At 38.9% G+C, this 18,350-nt stretch overlaps 1 protein-coding gene across 2 annotated transcripts in view; it reads right to left on the reverse strand.

Annotated features, from left to right (window-relative positions):
- Positions 1-18,350, reverse strand: part of LOC127637204 (voltage-dependent L-type calcium channel subunit alpha-1C-like) — a 197,632-nt gene that overhangs the window by 49,543 nt on the left and 129,739 nt on the right. For both annotated transcript variants that reach the window (XM_052118155.1, XM_052118156.1), the window contains exons 4-7: positions 2,028-2,167; positions 1,081-1,220; positions 552-710; positions 251-444 (exon numbers count right to left, since the gene is read on the reverse strand). In XM_052118155.1, the coding sequence (XP_051974115.1) occupies positions 251-444; positions 552-710; positions 1,081-1,220; positions 2,028-2,167 (633 nt within the window). The remainder of the gene's footprint in view (positions 1-250; positions 445-551; positions 711-1,080; positions 1,221-2,027; positions 2,168-18,350) is intronic.

Below are 18,350 nucleotides of genomic sequence, written 5' to 3' on the forward strand. Positions count from 1 at the left end.
CTTATTTCTAATGTAGAATAAATGAGAAATGTGAGGTGATGAGTGTATGATTGTGTGCAACAATAAACAAGAAATATAGACATTATTTTTCATTTGATGAGCGGAAAAGTGTTTTAGAATGTAACTATAAAGTAATTAGTTATGCGATTACTTTCCAATGAAGTAGTAAAGTAAACGGATTACAATTTTAGAAGAATTCATTTGTAATTTGCGGTGGAATACTATTTTTAAGTAACTGGAGCAGACTCACCCAGTACAGGACTTCTGTCCAGCCCTCCATTGTAATGCATTGAAACACAGTAAGCATGGCAAATGCAAAGTTATCAAAGTTTGTGATTCCATCATTTGGCCCCTCCCAACCAATCCTGCACAGCGTGATGTTGGGAGGCGAGCATTGTCGTCCATGTGCGGAGCAGGGGGCTGGCTTCTTCTCAGCTATAGTACCTGAAATAAAACAGACTTTGTCAGCTGATCTGTAAAAAAAAATGAAAACAAATGTAAATGACTACAACAATGAAAAAACAAATGCTAAGAAAAGATAAAGTCCTGACCTTTGGATCCGTCTCTAAAGAAGCAGGTTTTGTGCATCTTGCCCATGAAGAGCTCGAGGCCGATGATGGCATAAATGATAATGACAAACAGAACAAGCAGAGCGATGTGCAGGAGGGGAACCATGGCTTTAATGATAGAGTTCAGCACCACCTGTAAACCTGCAACCACACCATAACATCGGTTCACACACACATCTTACACCTGACACCAGTCATGAAGACTGATTGTTTATTATATTGTGAATGTAAACATGCCGAATGGCCGTTGTTTTTCAGATACAGCAATACAAATCTTTGTCTACATATTTGGAGAAAACAAGAATTTTGTAATGTCTAGGACTGTGATTACTGATTCTACATTCTGTAAGAATTTTGAAACACCCTAAAGGAATGAATTGATGTTTCATTTAGATTCATGTTTTCTGTCGCTCTCTGTCCCTCAGCAATGACTCATGGATGACTTACTCAACAACTAACAGAAGAGAGAGTCTATGTGTGTGTGCGTGTGTGTGCGCGCATGTGTACTCACTAGGTACTCCAGAGACGAGTCTCAGAGGTCTCAACACTCTAAAGGCGCGGAGAGCTTTTACATCAAAACCTGCAGCCTTGCCACCCATTGAAGTCCCACCATCCCCTTTAGTGGCCTGTTCTAATATTGCACTGAAGAGCCTGTGAGAGAAAGTATTGATAACTTGTCATATTACATTTTTAATTTATTTTTTGGCAGGCTGAAATGGCCGTGGTCTTGGACTTTACACAGACACTTAACAGCATGGACGCAGCATCATGCAAAAGCAAAAGTTTTCCGCTTCTGATACATTGTAGAAATACCACAATCAAAAATGTATTTGTCACCCATAATAAATTAGTAATAAATTGACAAGTCCAATAATGGAGGGTTGCCAATATATATGTTAAGCATTTGTAGCATAATATTTATTATCACAAAACTTGATTTTGACTTGCCCCTCCAAAACTCTTGTTGCCAATGTGGCACTTACAATGGAAGTTTTGTTTTCATTCCAGAGAGAGAAAGTATATTCAGGGCTCATGTTTTTGACAGTGAAGTATCTGAATGAAACTGCACAAACACACCCAATGAGCTTTTTTGGTTTTCACTTGGCGGAGGGCGGGCCGGATCGTGATTTGACACACCCGGCCCCTTATCAGGCTAATCCAGCCTCTGTCGCACCACCATCCACAGCCGGCCTTTAACATTTTATCCAGAGACTTGATTAGCCTGATAAGGGACCGGGTGTGTAAAATCATGACCCGGCTCCGCCCTCCGCCCTGTCACATACTATATTTAAAATATTGCCAGCTCTCGCACCATTTCTATGATAACTCAAGATTCACATCAGGGAACACGGCTGACTTTTACACACATGTATGAATGCAGCATATGTGCCTGAAGAGGCTTCCAGTTGGGTCACAGGGTCAGGATTTACTGGGTTTAAACATGGAGCTGGTACTCACCCTACTACCACGATGATGAAATCTAACAGGTTCCAGCCATTCCGCAGGTATGCATTCGGGTGAAACAGCAGCCCGTACGCAATTACTTTCAGAAACGCTTCCACTGTAAAAATGATCAGAAAGAGATACTCCACCCGTTCCTGGAAAGACAAAAGAGAGAATAAGAATATTATTTCTTTAATTGCATCAATCATAATATCTTCATTGGAAAAGCCATTCAGATCTCTTTATCAAGTGTTGGGTTGATTCAACATCCATTTCTCTTGATAATGAATTTTTTTTATTACACATCAGCACTATCAGAAGAGAACAGATACAGATACATGCTGAGTTTGAGCGGATTTTATGGCAGAAATGCTGCATCTGAAACTGCCAAATAAATGTTTAAGTCTTTGCTGACTGTGAGGATCAGAACACAGATGTGTATCTCTAAGAGATGGCTAGGGTCTCAGGACTCACCTCTCACCTTTAGTTTTATCACAAAAAAAACTTTGTGGAGAGAATACTGAACTGGAAATTGTGATACAGTACGCCTTAATTTTAAGGAAGTAGCAATTAAGCGTAGAGGTAGGCCAATATAATGGTTTTACCGATAGTTGCTTTTTGGAAATATCGGTTGTCAGCAAAAATCGATGTTGATACAAAAATCTGGGATGCATCTGGGATTTTATTAATTTTGTACTCTTTGTCTTTGCCAGATGATACAGAATTCATTGCAGACCCGCATTGAACTCAAAATTGCTTAAGAATCACAGAAGCCAAACTCAAACACATCTGTGATTCAGAGCAGAGAGAGATGCACTCACAGAAACACTAGTAAACTGAACCAAACATCAATACATTTGTAAACTGCATTAGTCACTACACAGAAGTAACACATTCTACAACAAATATGACTAAATTTGGTGTTGTGTGGGAATCACCAAAACTCTGATTGAAAATGAGGGAAAATGCTCCAATTAAAAGATCCAATTATTAACATTATTAACATTGTTCAGCATGCTTTCCTTAGTCTAAACTAAAACTGATTCAAGATCAGAATGGTGTTTAATTTTTACAAGATCACATAATGAATACAGCTGCTCTCAAATCAGGGTTCAATTAAAGCTCTAATCACCTACTTTACTGTAGACTAAACTCTGAAATCTGGAATTAATCTGAAGCTCTTAAATTAACACAAGATCTATTACTGATAAGAGCCCTCGGCCATCTGCATAATCAACACTACCACAATACACACACAGCACACATACCTACAGAAACTCGCACATACACAGAAGTCAAAGCACTAAGACACACCTCACAATCACATTTAGACATTAAGATGAATAAGTTGCATTATATTTAATCACAAATTCAATTTGGCGACTTTGCCTTTCTATTCTCTGTGTTCTGTAAAGCTATTTCATAAGAGAGAAGGCTGTCTCAGTACTGTACCTTCAGAACATACCATAAACATATGGTAGAATGGCAATAAAAAAAGCATTACAGAGGGAACTGAACTGAATATATGTTCAGATCTGTTGTCTTTATTTGATCAGGTTTGAGTCTAAATAAATAATAGTCACCGTGCATTTTCAAGTCAATGGCTATTAAATGTCATCATTATTCATTATCAAGTTTAATAATTACATAATTACTTAGTACTGGCCAGGATGAACCAATCATTCTCATTTTGTTTTCCTCCCCTTTTTCTCCCCAATTTGGAATGCCTAGTTCCCAATGCACTCTAAGTCCTCATGGTGGCGTAGTGACTTGCCTTAATACGGGTGATGGAGGATGAATCTCAGTTGCCCCCGCATTTGAAACGTCAATCTGCACATCTTATCATGTGGCTTGTTGAGCGCATCACCGCAGAGATGTAGCACATGTGGAGGCCAACGCTATTCTCCACAGCATCCACGCACAACTCACGACGTGACCCACCGAGAGAAAGAACCACATTATAGCGACCACGAGGAGGTTACCCCATGTGACTCTACCCTCCCTAGCAACCTGGCTGGAGTCACTCAGCATGCCCTGGATTCAAACTCGTGACTCCAGGGGTGGTAGTTAGCATCAATACTCACTGAGATACCCAGATGCCCAATCACACACACCTGCCAAGGATTTATTTTAAATAATTTTATAGAGATTTCCATTTTTATCTGAAGTACAAATCTGTGGAACTTATTAATGTCAGTGTACAAATATTTCCATTAAGGCAAAAACATCCTGAGATTTGAATGTGTCCCAATAAGGATTCAGCTCTCTAGATCTAGTGGAAGACCCCCTTTTGGTTTCATAGAGAACCGTTATTACCCAACATTGTTTATCAGCCAATGGAACAGATCGTTCTGCTTGTCTCCACCCCCTATCATCTGATAAGCTGTGCAAGGGAATGTGTGGTGCACCAGTCAGTGTGAGGTCAGAGGCCATGGGAACTACTCTGAGACAGTCTAGTCCCCTGAGAGACATTTGGGTTTACGGAACAAAATAAGAGCTTCAGCCATGGCCACTGAGGGAGACAGAAATATTCCCCTGGCTCAGTTTATAATACTGGCTTGCTGGGTTGACAAGTCTTCGGTTATTTGTCCAAAGTACATTAATTTCAGGGATCGTCCTCTGATCAAGGGTGCAGGTTTAACAAGTGATCTCTGAAACTGACGTATACCACTTTTCCATCATTGGGCATCAATGGTTCCAGAAGCATTTACACTTAATCAGTGTTATGTTGCTGGCCAAGTTCACTAATATTGTGTGAAGTTAATAAAAGTTAATAAAAAGTAGTGTATCTTAATGATTTTATGATGAAAGTTTCACAAGTATGGTACATTATTTGTCAACATGTCTTTATCCCTACTTATGATTTGTGTTGCCATCCCATTTCAATGCACTACACCACCAGACTGAAAGTCTCTTTGTACCTGTACCTCACTAACTAAACCACAGCAAACATACAGCACAATACAAATACAAATAAGCTGAATTGAATTGATATGGAGACATTTTCAGGGTCAGTATAAAGCCTGACTTTTACTCTAGTTGTTGTAGACTGCTCACTTTATTTAAAAGAGACTCGTATCATGAGCATCAAATTGTTCTTTACAATGTGTCCCAATCACCCATTACTCACCAGTGATGGTAGAGCTGCCATGCAAGGCACTAGCCTGCCATTGGGAGCAACTTGGGGTTCAGTGTCTTGCCCAAGGACACCTCGGCATGTGGAGTTGTGTGGGCCGGGAATCAAATCGCCAACCCTGTGATTAGCAGCCGATGTGCTCTACCACCTGAGCCACAGCCGCCCTTACTACTAATACTAATAGTAGTAGTACAGATACCACTGCCTGAAACTTGGACTTAAGATGACTTTAAATTAATCTGCCACAAGCTTACAGTCGAACTGCAGTACTCCGAATGACCTCTGCTTGCAATACACTCTTATAATGGAATACATAGATTAGGGATGCTCCGATTGATCGGTCACCGATCGGTATTGCCAATATTTACATCTTATTACTTATTACATCTTATTATTTGGTGATCGCAATTTGGCCGATCGCATAAACAGATCGCTCATGTTGCAAAAGATGCACGGCTCCTTTAAGGCTTGAGCAGCACTGTCATGGCATCACGCAGTGTGGGGAAATACTGGCATATTGTTTTAAGTCATCAAACTTGTTCAGCAGTTAAGAACATTGCAATTGGAGATGTATGGCAAATATGACAAGTTTGTGTACTGTACTGTTAATGTGGCATTTCACAAGTGACAAGGCAAAGTAAAAATTAAACGGTCCTTATTATCGTTCATGGCGACAGCTTCTCAGTCTCCGCCGAGAATAGAAATAACGCGAGTTACAAGATGTGGCGTAATTCAAACATATTTGTTAAATACCTCCCAATTACATGGCATTATTAATAGTAGCACCAGTAGAGTCCAGAAACATGCACTCTTTCTCTGCTTTCCTTTCATCTGAGCGCGTGTTCAAGCAGCAACAATTGAAAAATTAATTTAATACAATCATCCAACTAAATGAAAAGGCAGGGAAGGAATATATAAATATAATAATTATTTACACAATATCAAGATACCATAAGATAATGTATTCAATATAATGCAAAAATACAATCGAAATAAAACAAGGAATAATAATAATTATATGAAATAATGACAACAGATCTATAACCAAAAATGTCACATTAATTTTAATTGCAACTATGGGTTATCAGTTGATCTTCAGTTTGACACTAGGCTTCACTAAGCTTAATTTTTACATCTTAATATATATACTTTTTTTTTTTTTTTTGTCAGCAAAAATTAGGCAAAGTGATATTACTGGAAAGATGAAAATTAAATTAATAGTGACAGTGTGCAGAAAGCTTATTTCTATCGGGAAGACACGCAGGCTTGAGTGAGGTTTAAGATGCCATTTATTTGATGAATGTAAAACAGAAGATTAATGTCTCTCTTTGGTATAGGCCCCGTCTGGCGGTCTGAGGGAGTTGTACTCGGAACCATCATATCCTGCCGGAGATAGGAGGCAGGGGTGAGGAGCCTACCCCCATGTGGGACGGGGCTCAACTGGAGGTGGAGGTTGCAGTGTTAACACACTGAAACAGCAATGTGATAGATTGTGAGCAGACTTATAAAGCGATGGCTTACATGCGATTGGCTAGGAATTACCCGGCTAATGGTGTGATGATGTACAGCTGCTAGTCTTCCCGCTAGAACTACGCTGCACTTACATATATAGCCACTTATGACAGATTCTGATAAAAGGTGAAATGATCGAGATTGGCTGATCAGGTGACCACAAGATCGGTGGTCGGTATCGGCTGTAAAAATCCTGATCAAAGCATTCCTAAAATAAATAATCAACTTAATCCAAATAACAAAGGACAATGCATCTGTGTTCACATCCGCAGTTAATTCAGGAGTTAATTTTAGTCATTAATCTTAGTTTAAAAATTGGCCCCTAACACTTACTTAGTTTACTCAATTTAAATCATGACTTGTACTACACATAACTAGCTAATACTGGCATTATATTCATGATGTTTTGCCAGAGGTGAACTGGCCCCCACAGTGAGCCTGGCTTCCCCCAAGGTTATTTTTCTCAATGAATCAACATCTTATGTAGTTTTGTGTTCTTTGCCACAGTCACCTTCGGCTTGCTCACTGTGGGTCTAAATACATAAATAATTTAGTTTATCATTTATTTTAAGGTGCAATTTACAATCATGTTTTTTTTTTTTTATAAAACCACACTACTATGACTCAAAGACATTACTATATTACAGCTTATTTTTCTGTTAAAGCATAATTTTCTATAAAGCTGCTTTGAAATGATGCGTGTTGTGAAATGCATTATACAAATAAAAAAGACTTGACTTAATCACAAATCCTAAACTATTTTAACAACAGCTAATACTCTAGTCTAGCCTATGTACAAGCACAGGAAAACATTGTTAATTATTTCACATGCAAAGAGGGTGTGCAAAGAAGCACAGCAGCAAAGAAACAGCCTGTTTAATTCTGATCGTCATATAGAGGAAAAATGGTCAGGAAAAATAAATACATTTCTGACTTAATTAAATGATGACAAAATTAAGTAAAAGAAAATTGAAAAAACAATAAATGAAATGCCCCTTTAAATCAAAGCACCACCTACTGCAGGTGTTCAGCAACACACACACACACACACACACACACACACACACACACACACACAAAGCTATTCATATTCATTTAGTTCTTTTTTTAGCACCAGTTGCCTTTTATATGCTGAGTGACACATCTGTATCACTACATCAGGAGACAACATCCTTCTCACAATAGTCCCCTTAATGACCCCCAAATTCTCCTTTTATAATAGCTATATCTGTAATGACAATGGAGATTAAAAGTTGTGTGTATGTTTTAGTTGAATATATTGTGTGCTTTATTTGACTTGATCATAATTATGAGTTAACTGCATTCCCTTCAGAAAGACTGCCCGCTGTTCTCTGAGAGAGTAAAAAAGTCATGAGTGAGACAGAGATTTACAAGGCTACTCACCCATGCCCATAATAGCAGCAAAAGCACATTTAAAAAGGTCAATTTAAGCCTGGAGTAGCGCAAGATATCTGTGTGAGTGAGACGGTATTATTAAGACTCTTAGAAGACGAGACGTGTTAGTTTTCCTCTGAACCAGCTGGCACACAGACAGAAACACACACAAACACGCACGCTCAAGAGGCATCTGGCGAAGTGCATCCCCTGTGCTCTCAGGCTCTCAAGCTGCCTCTGATCCAAAACCTGCTGTGTCTCTCAGTCCTGCCCAGAACACACACACACACACACACACGATCCTCATATCAAAGAATAATCATAATCAGAGATCTAACAACATATACAACTTCAAACTATTTTTGGTGATGTTTTCTGAGACCTCACAAACCCTATTCAAACTATCCTAAACATTAAACTACACAGACTTGTTGAGAAAATGTGTGCTATTACTTCTCTAAATGAACTTCTTTTTGCCTGGTGGATGATATTTACTGCAAACATAAAATAATAAATACATTTACTAAGCAACCACATAGTAACCATTCAAAATACCCTTACAGCTACCTCAAAAAACAAAACATGGGCAAGCACCACTCATATTTTCTTCAGAAAAAGCTAAAAAATTATGCGATGTATTCAGTGACAGCAATAAATTAATTTAACTCAGGCATTACAGGTTTGCATCACTTCTCTCTCTTCTCTCAAAAAAGATGAGAGAGGGTATGACAAAAAGAAATACGGTTGCTGGGAGGCAAAAATGAGTAAATGAGAGGAAGAGTGGAGAGATGGAGGGATGAAGATGAGATGTGAGCTGTACAGCTCTCTGGATGACAGTCCCGATAATTCAATTCACTGTGATGGGTAGACAAGTGGTGCTGGAAGCCAATCAAATTACAGAGAGCTGCACAGGGGACAGAACCTCCCGCTATCTGTGACCTTACCTTTATGCCCCAGTCTGTCAGTAACCAAGGTAACAGGATATGCGGTCAGCAGATGTCATTCCAGACACACCTAGCCGCTTACAAGTGATTTCTGATGGACGCACTCAAACGTGGGGACGCAACACAGTGTTCCTTAGTAAGGAACACACACACACACACACACACACACACACACACACACACACACACACACACACACACACATGTTGTGTTTCCATGTTTTATGGGGACTTTCCATAGACATAATGGTTTTTATACTGTACAAACTTTATATTCTATCCCCTAAACCTAACCCTACCCCTAAACCTAACCCTCACAGAAAACTTTCTGCATTTTTACATTTTCAAAAAACATAATTTAGTATGATTTATAAGCTGTTTTCCTCATGGGGACCGACAAAATATCCCCACAAGGTCAAAAATTTCGGGTTTTACTATCCTTATGGGGACATTTGGTCCCCACAAAGTGATAAATACACGCTCACACACACACACACACACACACACACACACACACACACACACACACACACACACACACACACACACACACACACACACACACACACACACACACACACACACATGTTGTGTTTCCATGTTTTATGGGGACTTTCCATAGACATAATGGTTTTTATACTGTACAAACTTTATATTCTATCCCCTAAACCTAACCCTACCCCTAAACCTAACCCTCACAGAAAACTTTCTGCATTTTTACATTTTCAAAAAACATAATTTAGTATGATTTATAAGCTGTTTTCCTCATGGGGACCGACAAAATGTCCCCACAAGGTCAAAAATTTCGGGTTTTACTATCCTTATGGGGACATTTGGTCCCTACAAAATGATAAATACACGCTCACACACACACACACACACACATATATTATTATGTGTGCTTTTTCAAATTAATATAAATAACTTTTGTCATTTTATTGACATAATGGACAGTAGAAAGAGGACAAGAAATTATGAGAAGAGTGGGTAAAATTATCTTCAAAAAGGCGCTAGACAAATTCGAACTTGAGTTGCCTGTATTAGCACCAAGGCTTGACATATTATAACATGTGCTCTCACCGATAGGCCACAGCTTTGACGTTCCCACTAGAGTTGGAAAACTACAGGTGTGATCATTTGGTTACGACTGCGGCACACTTAATTTGTTGCAGGTTTATATCCCCATTCGTCACCGGCAAAGAACAGTGAGAAATGGCACAGTAAAGTAGAGATTTAAGATGATGTCTTGACTCACTTTAAATATTGAATGTACGCAGAAAGTTAAATAACTGCTCTCAGGAGCCGTACACATTGCAAAACCCACAGCATGCTGCTGTCAGTTTCCATGACAACCAGAGCCCATCTTCGTCTCCATGGAGACAGCTGGTGAGCAGCAGCATGGCTGCGATGGGACGTAGTGTCCTGCTGTGACTCCTGCATGTGTGGGTGTGTTTGCACGTGTGTAGCTCGGCTCATTTAATTCTGAGGAAACCCACTCTCCATTGTTAACTGGCACCACATGCCTCACTGCAACAGGGAGTTACATGGGCCACATGCACGCTCAATACACCTGTAGTCAACACACAGGTATGGGATGGTCACAGGGATTTCACTGTAGCAGAAAGTCTAAACCATGGGTGTAGAAACCACTACAGCATAGTAATGAAGTTACAAGTTTGTCATTCTACTACTTTTTAGGAAATTATTCTTATATTTTAAGAGTTTCATTATACTTGGCCACAACAGGAGAATAAACTTTCACAATCCAGCCTCCGCTTTATAAGCTGCACAGCTGTGTCTCATTGTTCACATATTTCCATTGTTTTCACCCCCCTCCACCAGTTTAGGTCCCGTCCTGGGTGGGGGTAAGCTCCACTCCCCTCATTGATTCCAGCAGGATCTGATGGTTCAAGCAAGTATCTGAGTGCTGAACTGTAGGACGTGGTTTACGCCAAATGATATAAGTATCTCTACATTTGCATTTATCCCAATAATAGTTAAATAAAAATTCTGTTGAAGCATACATCTGCATTATTTCAACTTAATGTTGACCTACACCACCTATGATCCTAAGGGGAAAATCTGCCAATCAGAGAATCGCAGCAAACAAATAATAGCAAAAGAACTCTGAAAAGACCACCCACTCATGATGCAATTGAGTTTGTTTCCGTACATTTTCAATCTACTTTATTATGGGTATATATCTGAAAATATCGTTCCATACTTAAAATGTATGTACTTTAAAATCAATAGTTTTTAATTTTTCCATTGTTTTTAATTTGATTACAGCATTTGCATTGTTTCATGGGTTTGTAGTTCTTTACCTCATTTAAGATGGTAAATACAGAGGACCTTTGTCTATTTGTCTGATTTTCAAATACTTTTTTGCTTCCAATGAGACTTTGTAATGCTGTATTTCACTTCAGAGACGGTTGGTTTGGTTCATGGCTTAGAATGCTTTTATGAAATCCCTATGGAAGAAATGAATGGGGAAAAAAACTTCCAGACCCAAGATGGCTCAAACCAGTGGGCAGACACAGTGCTCTATTATGTTTGCATTTCTGCCAATCAGGTAGGACTACTGGGTTAACATCACATAATTAATGTTCATGGGGCATGCTTGAAGCTGATAAATTGTACAATTAACTTTTTCCAGTTCCTACGCACTTGGACTAAACCCCAAACAAACCTTGACTGAAAACAGACAAAACGGGCATTAAAACCAGATATGAAGGGAGTTCTGGCAGTGGCGTAATTTCTCCCAAAATAACATCAGTGGGTCTATTCATCATCACACTGCACTGATACCAGCAGCCCAGAGTATGTGTGTGCGCTCGAGAGAAAAATTATTTATGATGCAGTGCTCAAATGCTATATGAATGCGAGTGCCAAATTCCACCCACTCTCCCTACACTAATATAATAATAATAATCATGAGGCGGGGATCATATATTTCCCTCAATGTGTGTATATTTAAAGGAAAGGCCCTGATGGGTCTATTACTGTCAAATTCTCCCTTGACAATGCTTCTTATTTGCTGAGAGGGATCAATGCACAATGTTTGACCAATCCGAGGTGAGCGCCAGAGAAAGAGGAGGATCGCTCTGTTCCGCTGCATTTTTCACACCACTTCCTAAAATTAACTGCATACTCATCTGTATACCCTCCCTTTCTCTCGCTCTCCCTTTGTCTCTCTCTATCAGTCTCAGCAGGTACTAAAAATATTCTGTCCCACAGGAACAGAATTATCTGCAGCTTCTAGTTCGACTTAAACACAAGTGTGTGCACGTCTGTATGCTGGGTGGTCGTCTTACCTGCTCGTAAAATCAGAGAAAAACACACATGTACACATGTGAGACTAAACCTTGCTCAGCTTAATACTAAACCATTTTTCATTGAGCACAGACGGTTTACAATTTGAACTTGAAATTGATTTCCATTTGTGTCAGTTAATTTTTGATGACTCTCTCTCTCTCGCTCATATATATATATAAAATTTTTTTTGGTAGGTACAACACTAACTTTTCTGCAATTTTAAATGTAATTATATTTTTACATTTTATAAAGAGTGTTGCTTGTTCAATCAAAAGTTGCCGCCATGATGCTAGGGTGTTGTGGGAGGTTGCATAGTAACATTCAGAGTGGTTTGCAGCATGTTGCTACACATTTGCTAGGGTTTTGGTTCAAAGGGGCTTCAAAGTTTTCAATTTTCTAACCTTAAGATAGTAACCTAGTTAGCTACAGTCTCCTCAGCTGGCGTGCTCATGTCTAAACACCACCCACAATTAGTTTAAAATCAACAATTAATGCTCTTTGACTAGCGGAGTCCTCCTAGGTCAAGAATTTCAGCAATGCGCGTATGTGTACAATGAGAAATATAACCAAAAGAAAAACATCATAATTTTTAAGGTGAACTAAAAGAAGTGTGTTTACCCAGTAAGTACAAATTAGCCTTAACAGTACACCTCACCTCAGCAAACCCACATGATTTGAGGTATCATTCATGCAGGGCTGGACTGGTAATCTGGCATACCGCACACTTTCCCGGTGGACCGACGCACTTCGGGGCCAATAAGGGGCGGACTGGCCATCGGGAGAACAGAGCGGGCCGGCCGCGAAAAGGGCCAAATGGGCCACGATAAGCTAAAATGAGTCATCACGTTATGCAGAATGGACCACAAAACTGCAGAAAAGGCCAGCGAACTCACAACTCAGACAATTTCTGACAAGTCATTCTAACTTGACAAGGAATCAGTTTTCTTGATGCTAACAATTGAGATTTTGGAGGGGAAATAGCTTTTTCAGCAGTAATCAATGAGCCATATCATTAACAAGAAGAACGATCTATCAATGTATGATTGCCAACAATTTCGGACATAGTTAACCATATCATATTTTGTATTTATCCATGTTAGAGGTTAAAAGACAAATGATATAGAAAGGTGAAATTCCTCACAACATTATAACTTCTCCTTGTCTTGCCTGCACTCGGCTCCAGTATCTCACAGAGGACGGATGCTATAGGCTTCACTGTCTTCACTTCCCTTGGTAGTCACTCTCAAATGTTGTTCGTCATTCACATAAAGGTCAACTTTTTCAACTTTATCGTGTCACTCACCACGGCCACATCTTGTTGCCAATGGTTGCTGTCGCTTTTGTAGCTGGAAATTGCTCTGCTCTCAGTGATCATGTCTTTTTGTCATTAAATGTCGCTGGTGGTATGAATAAGTAAGTATGTATTGTAAGTAAGTATAAGCCTCAGCAAGGATGGATGAGGCAGTGGTGCCTTTATCAATGGAAGAATATCACTCACTTAATTGGTTGTGGAGTTTGGGTGGGTGGGGTTTATCATACTGTTTTGATGCTGGGTCAAGTTACAAAACTACAACGCAGCGAGTAAATATGCTGTGTTAACAGAGTAACTGATTTTTACTCAATGAGTCAGTTTTATATAGTGTACAGTTAGTTATATGAGGAATAGGTTGAGCAAAAGAGATTTCACAGTTTATGGAACAGTAAAGCACTTGCATCACATATAAAGTTCAAGAGATAAATGGAGGATGCATGAGGCTCTTTTAGATTCTCTCTTTCTTGATCTCTGTCTTTTTCTCTCTATCCATCTATCGGACAGCTTCTCTACGGCGTGATTAAAGCGATATGACTCACTCTGCCATTCTAGTGACTCAGAGATAGAAACACGGTGGGTTTAAAGGAAGCTGTAAACTGTTGGGACTGAAAGCCACCAGCCCTGTTACATTCCAACAGACAACAGAAATTAGATACACACAAACACACAGACATATACTCGAGCACACAGATGTTTGTGCACATGTTTGCAGTCATAATCACAAATGTGCACAAGCACACTCACCCGCTCATACACACGCACTCATGCATGTAAATCATCGTTCATCTTCAAGCAGTATATACACTACTAAATGGACTATAAGTTGTTTGCTGGCCGGCGGGACATCTGTCCATGGGGGACCCAACCCCAACCCCAACTCAATGACCAGAGGTCTCTGAGGCAGAATTATAGATCAATAGAAGCCAAATGCACACACACAGACATGCTACCTTGAAAAGGACACAGTCAAAAGTGCAGACACTGGCTGAGCATAAACATTTATGGTTTCAAAAAGACATTTGTACTGTTTTTATCCATTCATTAAACTTTTACATAATTCACGTAGTTTCTAGTAATATTACCATCTGTCTTTCTCTTCCTTTGATTGATATGGAATGTAACATGCCACAGAGAACACTTCAGATGACTATAACCATTAATTCTAATAATAATATTCATCAAAATAAGAAGAATGGAAATAATGACACACGCAAACATATGCAGAAATCTGCCTTTTTGTGCATTATTTAGCTGACACAAATGATCACAGTGAAACACAAAAGCTTACAGAGAGCTTACACAGAGAGAGAGAGAGAGGTAGTCTACTTTTCTATGTGAAATGTATGTTGATAAGTACCTGTGTGACATCCCAATGAAGGGTCAATTTTGATCAGATATCTGATCTAATAGGCTGCGGTATAAAATCACACCATTACAGCATCTCTATTTCAGTTCAGTGTTGGTTTGGTTGATTTTGTGACCAAATATGGTCTAATTGTCAATGTAATTTCTCTCTATACTCTCTAAAAACAAGTTTTCATGTACATCCATTGTTGCCATGGCAACACATTTACACAGTGGCTAAAAATAGATAAAAGTTTAACAAGACATGCAACATGAGAAAACTGTAGGAGAGTGTTAAAGAGATAGAGAAACTTTGCTGTAGATGAAGAGTGTAATTCTGCTTTTCTGATTATGAACATTGCACTTTTATAAATAGCTTTTGACCTTTATTAAACAGCATTTATAAAACATAATCAATGTGTCAAATTAAGTAATTGTCAAATGACTTCATTTGACAATGCCCAGTTACAATGACCTGAATGATCCTCTGCTGTGGTTTTCAATCTTCCAGCCATTCAAGTCAAAGGAGGCATTTAAGCTAGTTTGGCCTAGTATTTGTTTGTTTAGCTCTTAGCATAGAGAATACGCTAATTGTTAACACACATTTACATTTCCCTATACAGTTTTTATTAAATAAATGAGCCTGTGAACTCAAAACAAATACACTCTTCAGTCTGAATCATCTTCGGAAGTCATTGATGAACAGAATGAGTCGGTGGAAACTGGAAACACACAACATTCACTGAAAAATTCAGCTCTTCAATTACTGAACTCCACTACAGAACAGAGTGTCATATAGTTCAGAGTCTGTCCTTTAATTTAGAGTCTGTCCTGCTGTTCAGTGGCTATCCTGTAGTTTACAGTCTGTCATGTTGTTCAAAGGCTGCCCTGAAGTTTAAAGTTTGTCCTGTAGTTTAGAGAATGTCATGTAGCTCAGAGTCGGTCATGTTGTTCAGAATCTGTTCCATCAAAGAATAGCACAAAATTGAGTAAACTACAATAAACACACTAAACAATGGGACAGACTCAGAAATGTGTGACGGGCTCTTATCTAAACAGACTCTAAACTAGACTCCAAACTACAGAACACACTCCTTCACTATATAACAGACTATGAACTACATGACAGACTCTGAACTACAGAACAGACACTGAACGACAGGAGACACTGAACTATATGACAGACTGTAAACTACAGGACAAACACTGAAGAAACTAGAGAAACTAAACTATAAGATTAACTTATTAACTATAAGAACACACTCTAAACTATATGACAGACTCTTAACTACAGGACAAATTTTGAACTATATGACAGACTATAAACTAAAAGGACAGAAACTTAACTATATGACAAACTCTAAACTACAGGACAGACTCTGAGCTACAGCATATGACAGACTATAAACTACAGGACAGATACTGAATAACAGTACAGACTCTAAAATTACAAGACAAACGGAAGTATACAACATACTCTTAATTACAGGACAGCCTCTGAATAATAACTATATGACTAACTAAACTAAATGACAAACACTGAACTATATGACAGACTCTAAACTAAAGGACAGACTCTGAGCTACAGTATATGACAGACTATAAACTACAGGACAGCCAGTGAATAACAGGACCGACTCTAAAATACAGGACAGACAATGAACTATATGACATACTCTAAAATTACAGGACAAACTGAAGTGTACAACATACTCTTAACTACAGGACAGCGTCTGAACAATAACTACATGACAGACTAAACTAAATGACAGACACTGAACTATATGACAGACTATAAACTACAGGACAGCCAGTGAATAACAGGACAGACTCTAAAATACAGGACCTACTCTGAACTATATGACAGACTCTAAACTACAGGTCAGCTACTGAATAACAGGACAGACTCTAAACTACAGAACAACCTCTGAACAATAACTACATGACAGACTACCGGACAGAGACTGAACTATATGATATACTCTAAACTACAGGACATACTCTGAACTACAGTATATGACAGACTATTAACTACAGGACAGCCAGTGAATAACAGGACAGACTCTAAAATACAGGACAGACAATGAATTATATGACATACTCTAAACTACAGGACAGACTCTGAACAATAACTATATGACAGACTGTAAACTACTGGACAGACTCTGACCTACACTGAACTTGAGGGCAGACACTAAATACAAGACAGACTGAACTACAGGACAGATTGAACAACAGAGAAATCATATTGGAGTTGAAATCTGACTATTAGTGTGTGTATGTTCATCCTTCCCAGCCTCTTCTGGAACACACAATACGGAGACCTCTGCTCACACACAGCTGATTTTCACCCTTTAGTCACCTCTCACACTCCAGCTTTATCACCATGGCAACATGCTCAGGACCAGGAATGTTAGGAATCTGAGTGAGATGGCTAAAGAGCATCACCATGACGACAGCACAGAGAGGGATGAGAAACTGATGTCACAAGTGAACAGGGAAGTGAGGCGCTGAAACTAAACAGAGCATTAAGCATGGGGAGAGAGAGAGAATTCTTCTGAGATGTCCTTACATAAACAAAACTGAACCATGAATTCATCATTCCCAAGAATTCATTTGCCATGGCAACAGTGCCACATTGTGAGATTGGGTACTGGTGACAGATTGATTCCAGAATGGGGTGTGTGTGCCCAGGGAGTCAATTGCAGCAGTACTCTTTGAGCAGTGTGTTACAGCATGTCCATTGTGCTATTTAGAGTCTGACTGTGCACACAGAGATAAAGAGAGTATGGATGATCTTTGATGACTGTCTGGTACTCAAGATGACTTGACACAGCATCGCAGATAACACTTACAAACAATAATTGTACTGTTACCATGCTCCAATAATGGTATCGGATGGTAATAGCATGGTACTTGATATATACCATGGTACTGCATGATTACCATATTTATATACCATGATATTTATATGGTATTCCAAGGTACCAGCAAGAATATTGTAGCAGTGCAAATAAAACAATGTGATACCAAATAAGTTTATGTAAGGGAAGACACAAGATTAAGATGAGAAATATTATGTGCTGTAGAGTTATGGTCTGTTGATTTATCACAGATTACATCATATTTATAGTTTATTTTCAAGAATAAAATGCATTATTATGGATTTTGTGTGCTCCGTATAAAGACTGTTTAAATTGTGCGCAGGAGAACTCCTGCTGTAATGAACCTAAAATAAATAAATGTACAAACAGCTGAATTTGGGAAGAAAGCTAAAGGTCTGTGGTAACTATGACACTGGTTGTCATGGAGACGGTGTACTCTGCAGAGCATTGTTTTGATTGGTGATGATGCCAAAGTAAGGCTCCACCAAACGTCATG

Source organism: Xyrauchen texanus, chromosome 45 (genome assembly GCF_025860055.1).
Source record: "Xyrauchen texanus isolate HMW12.3.18 chromosome 45, RBS_HiC_50CHRs, whole genome shotgun sequence".
In the NCBI taxonomy this organism is placed as follows: Eukaryota; Metazoa; Chordata; class Actinopteri; order Cypriniformes; family Catostomidae; genus Xyrauchen; species Xyrauchen texanus.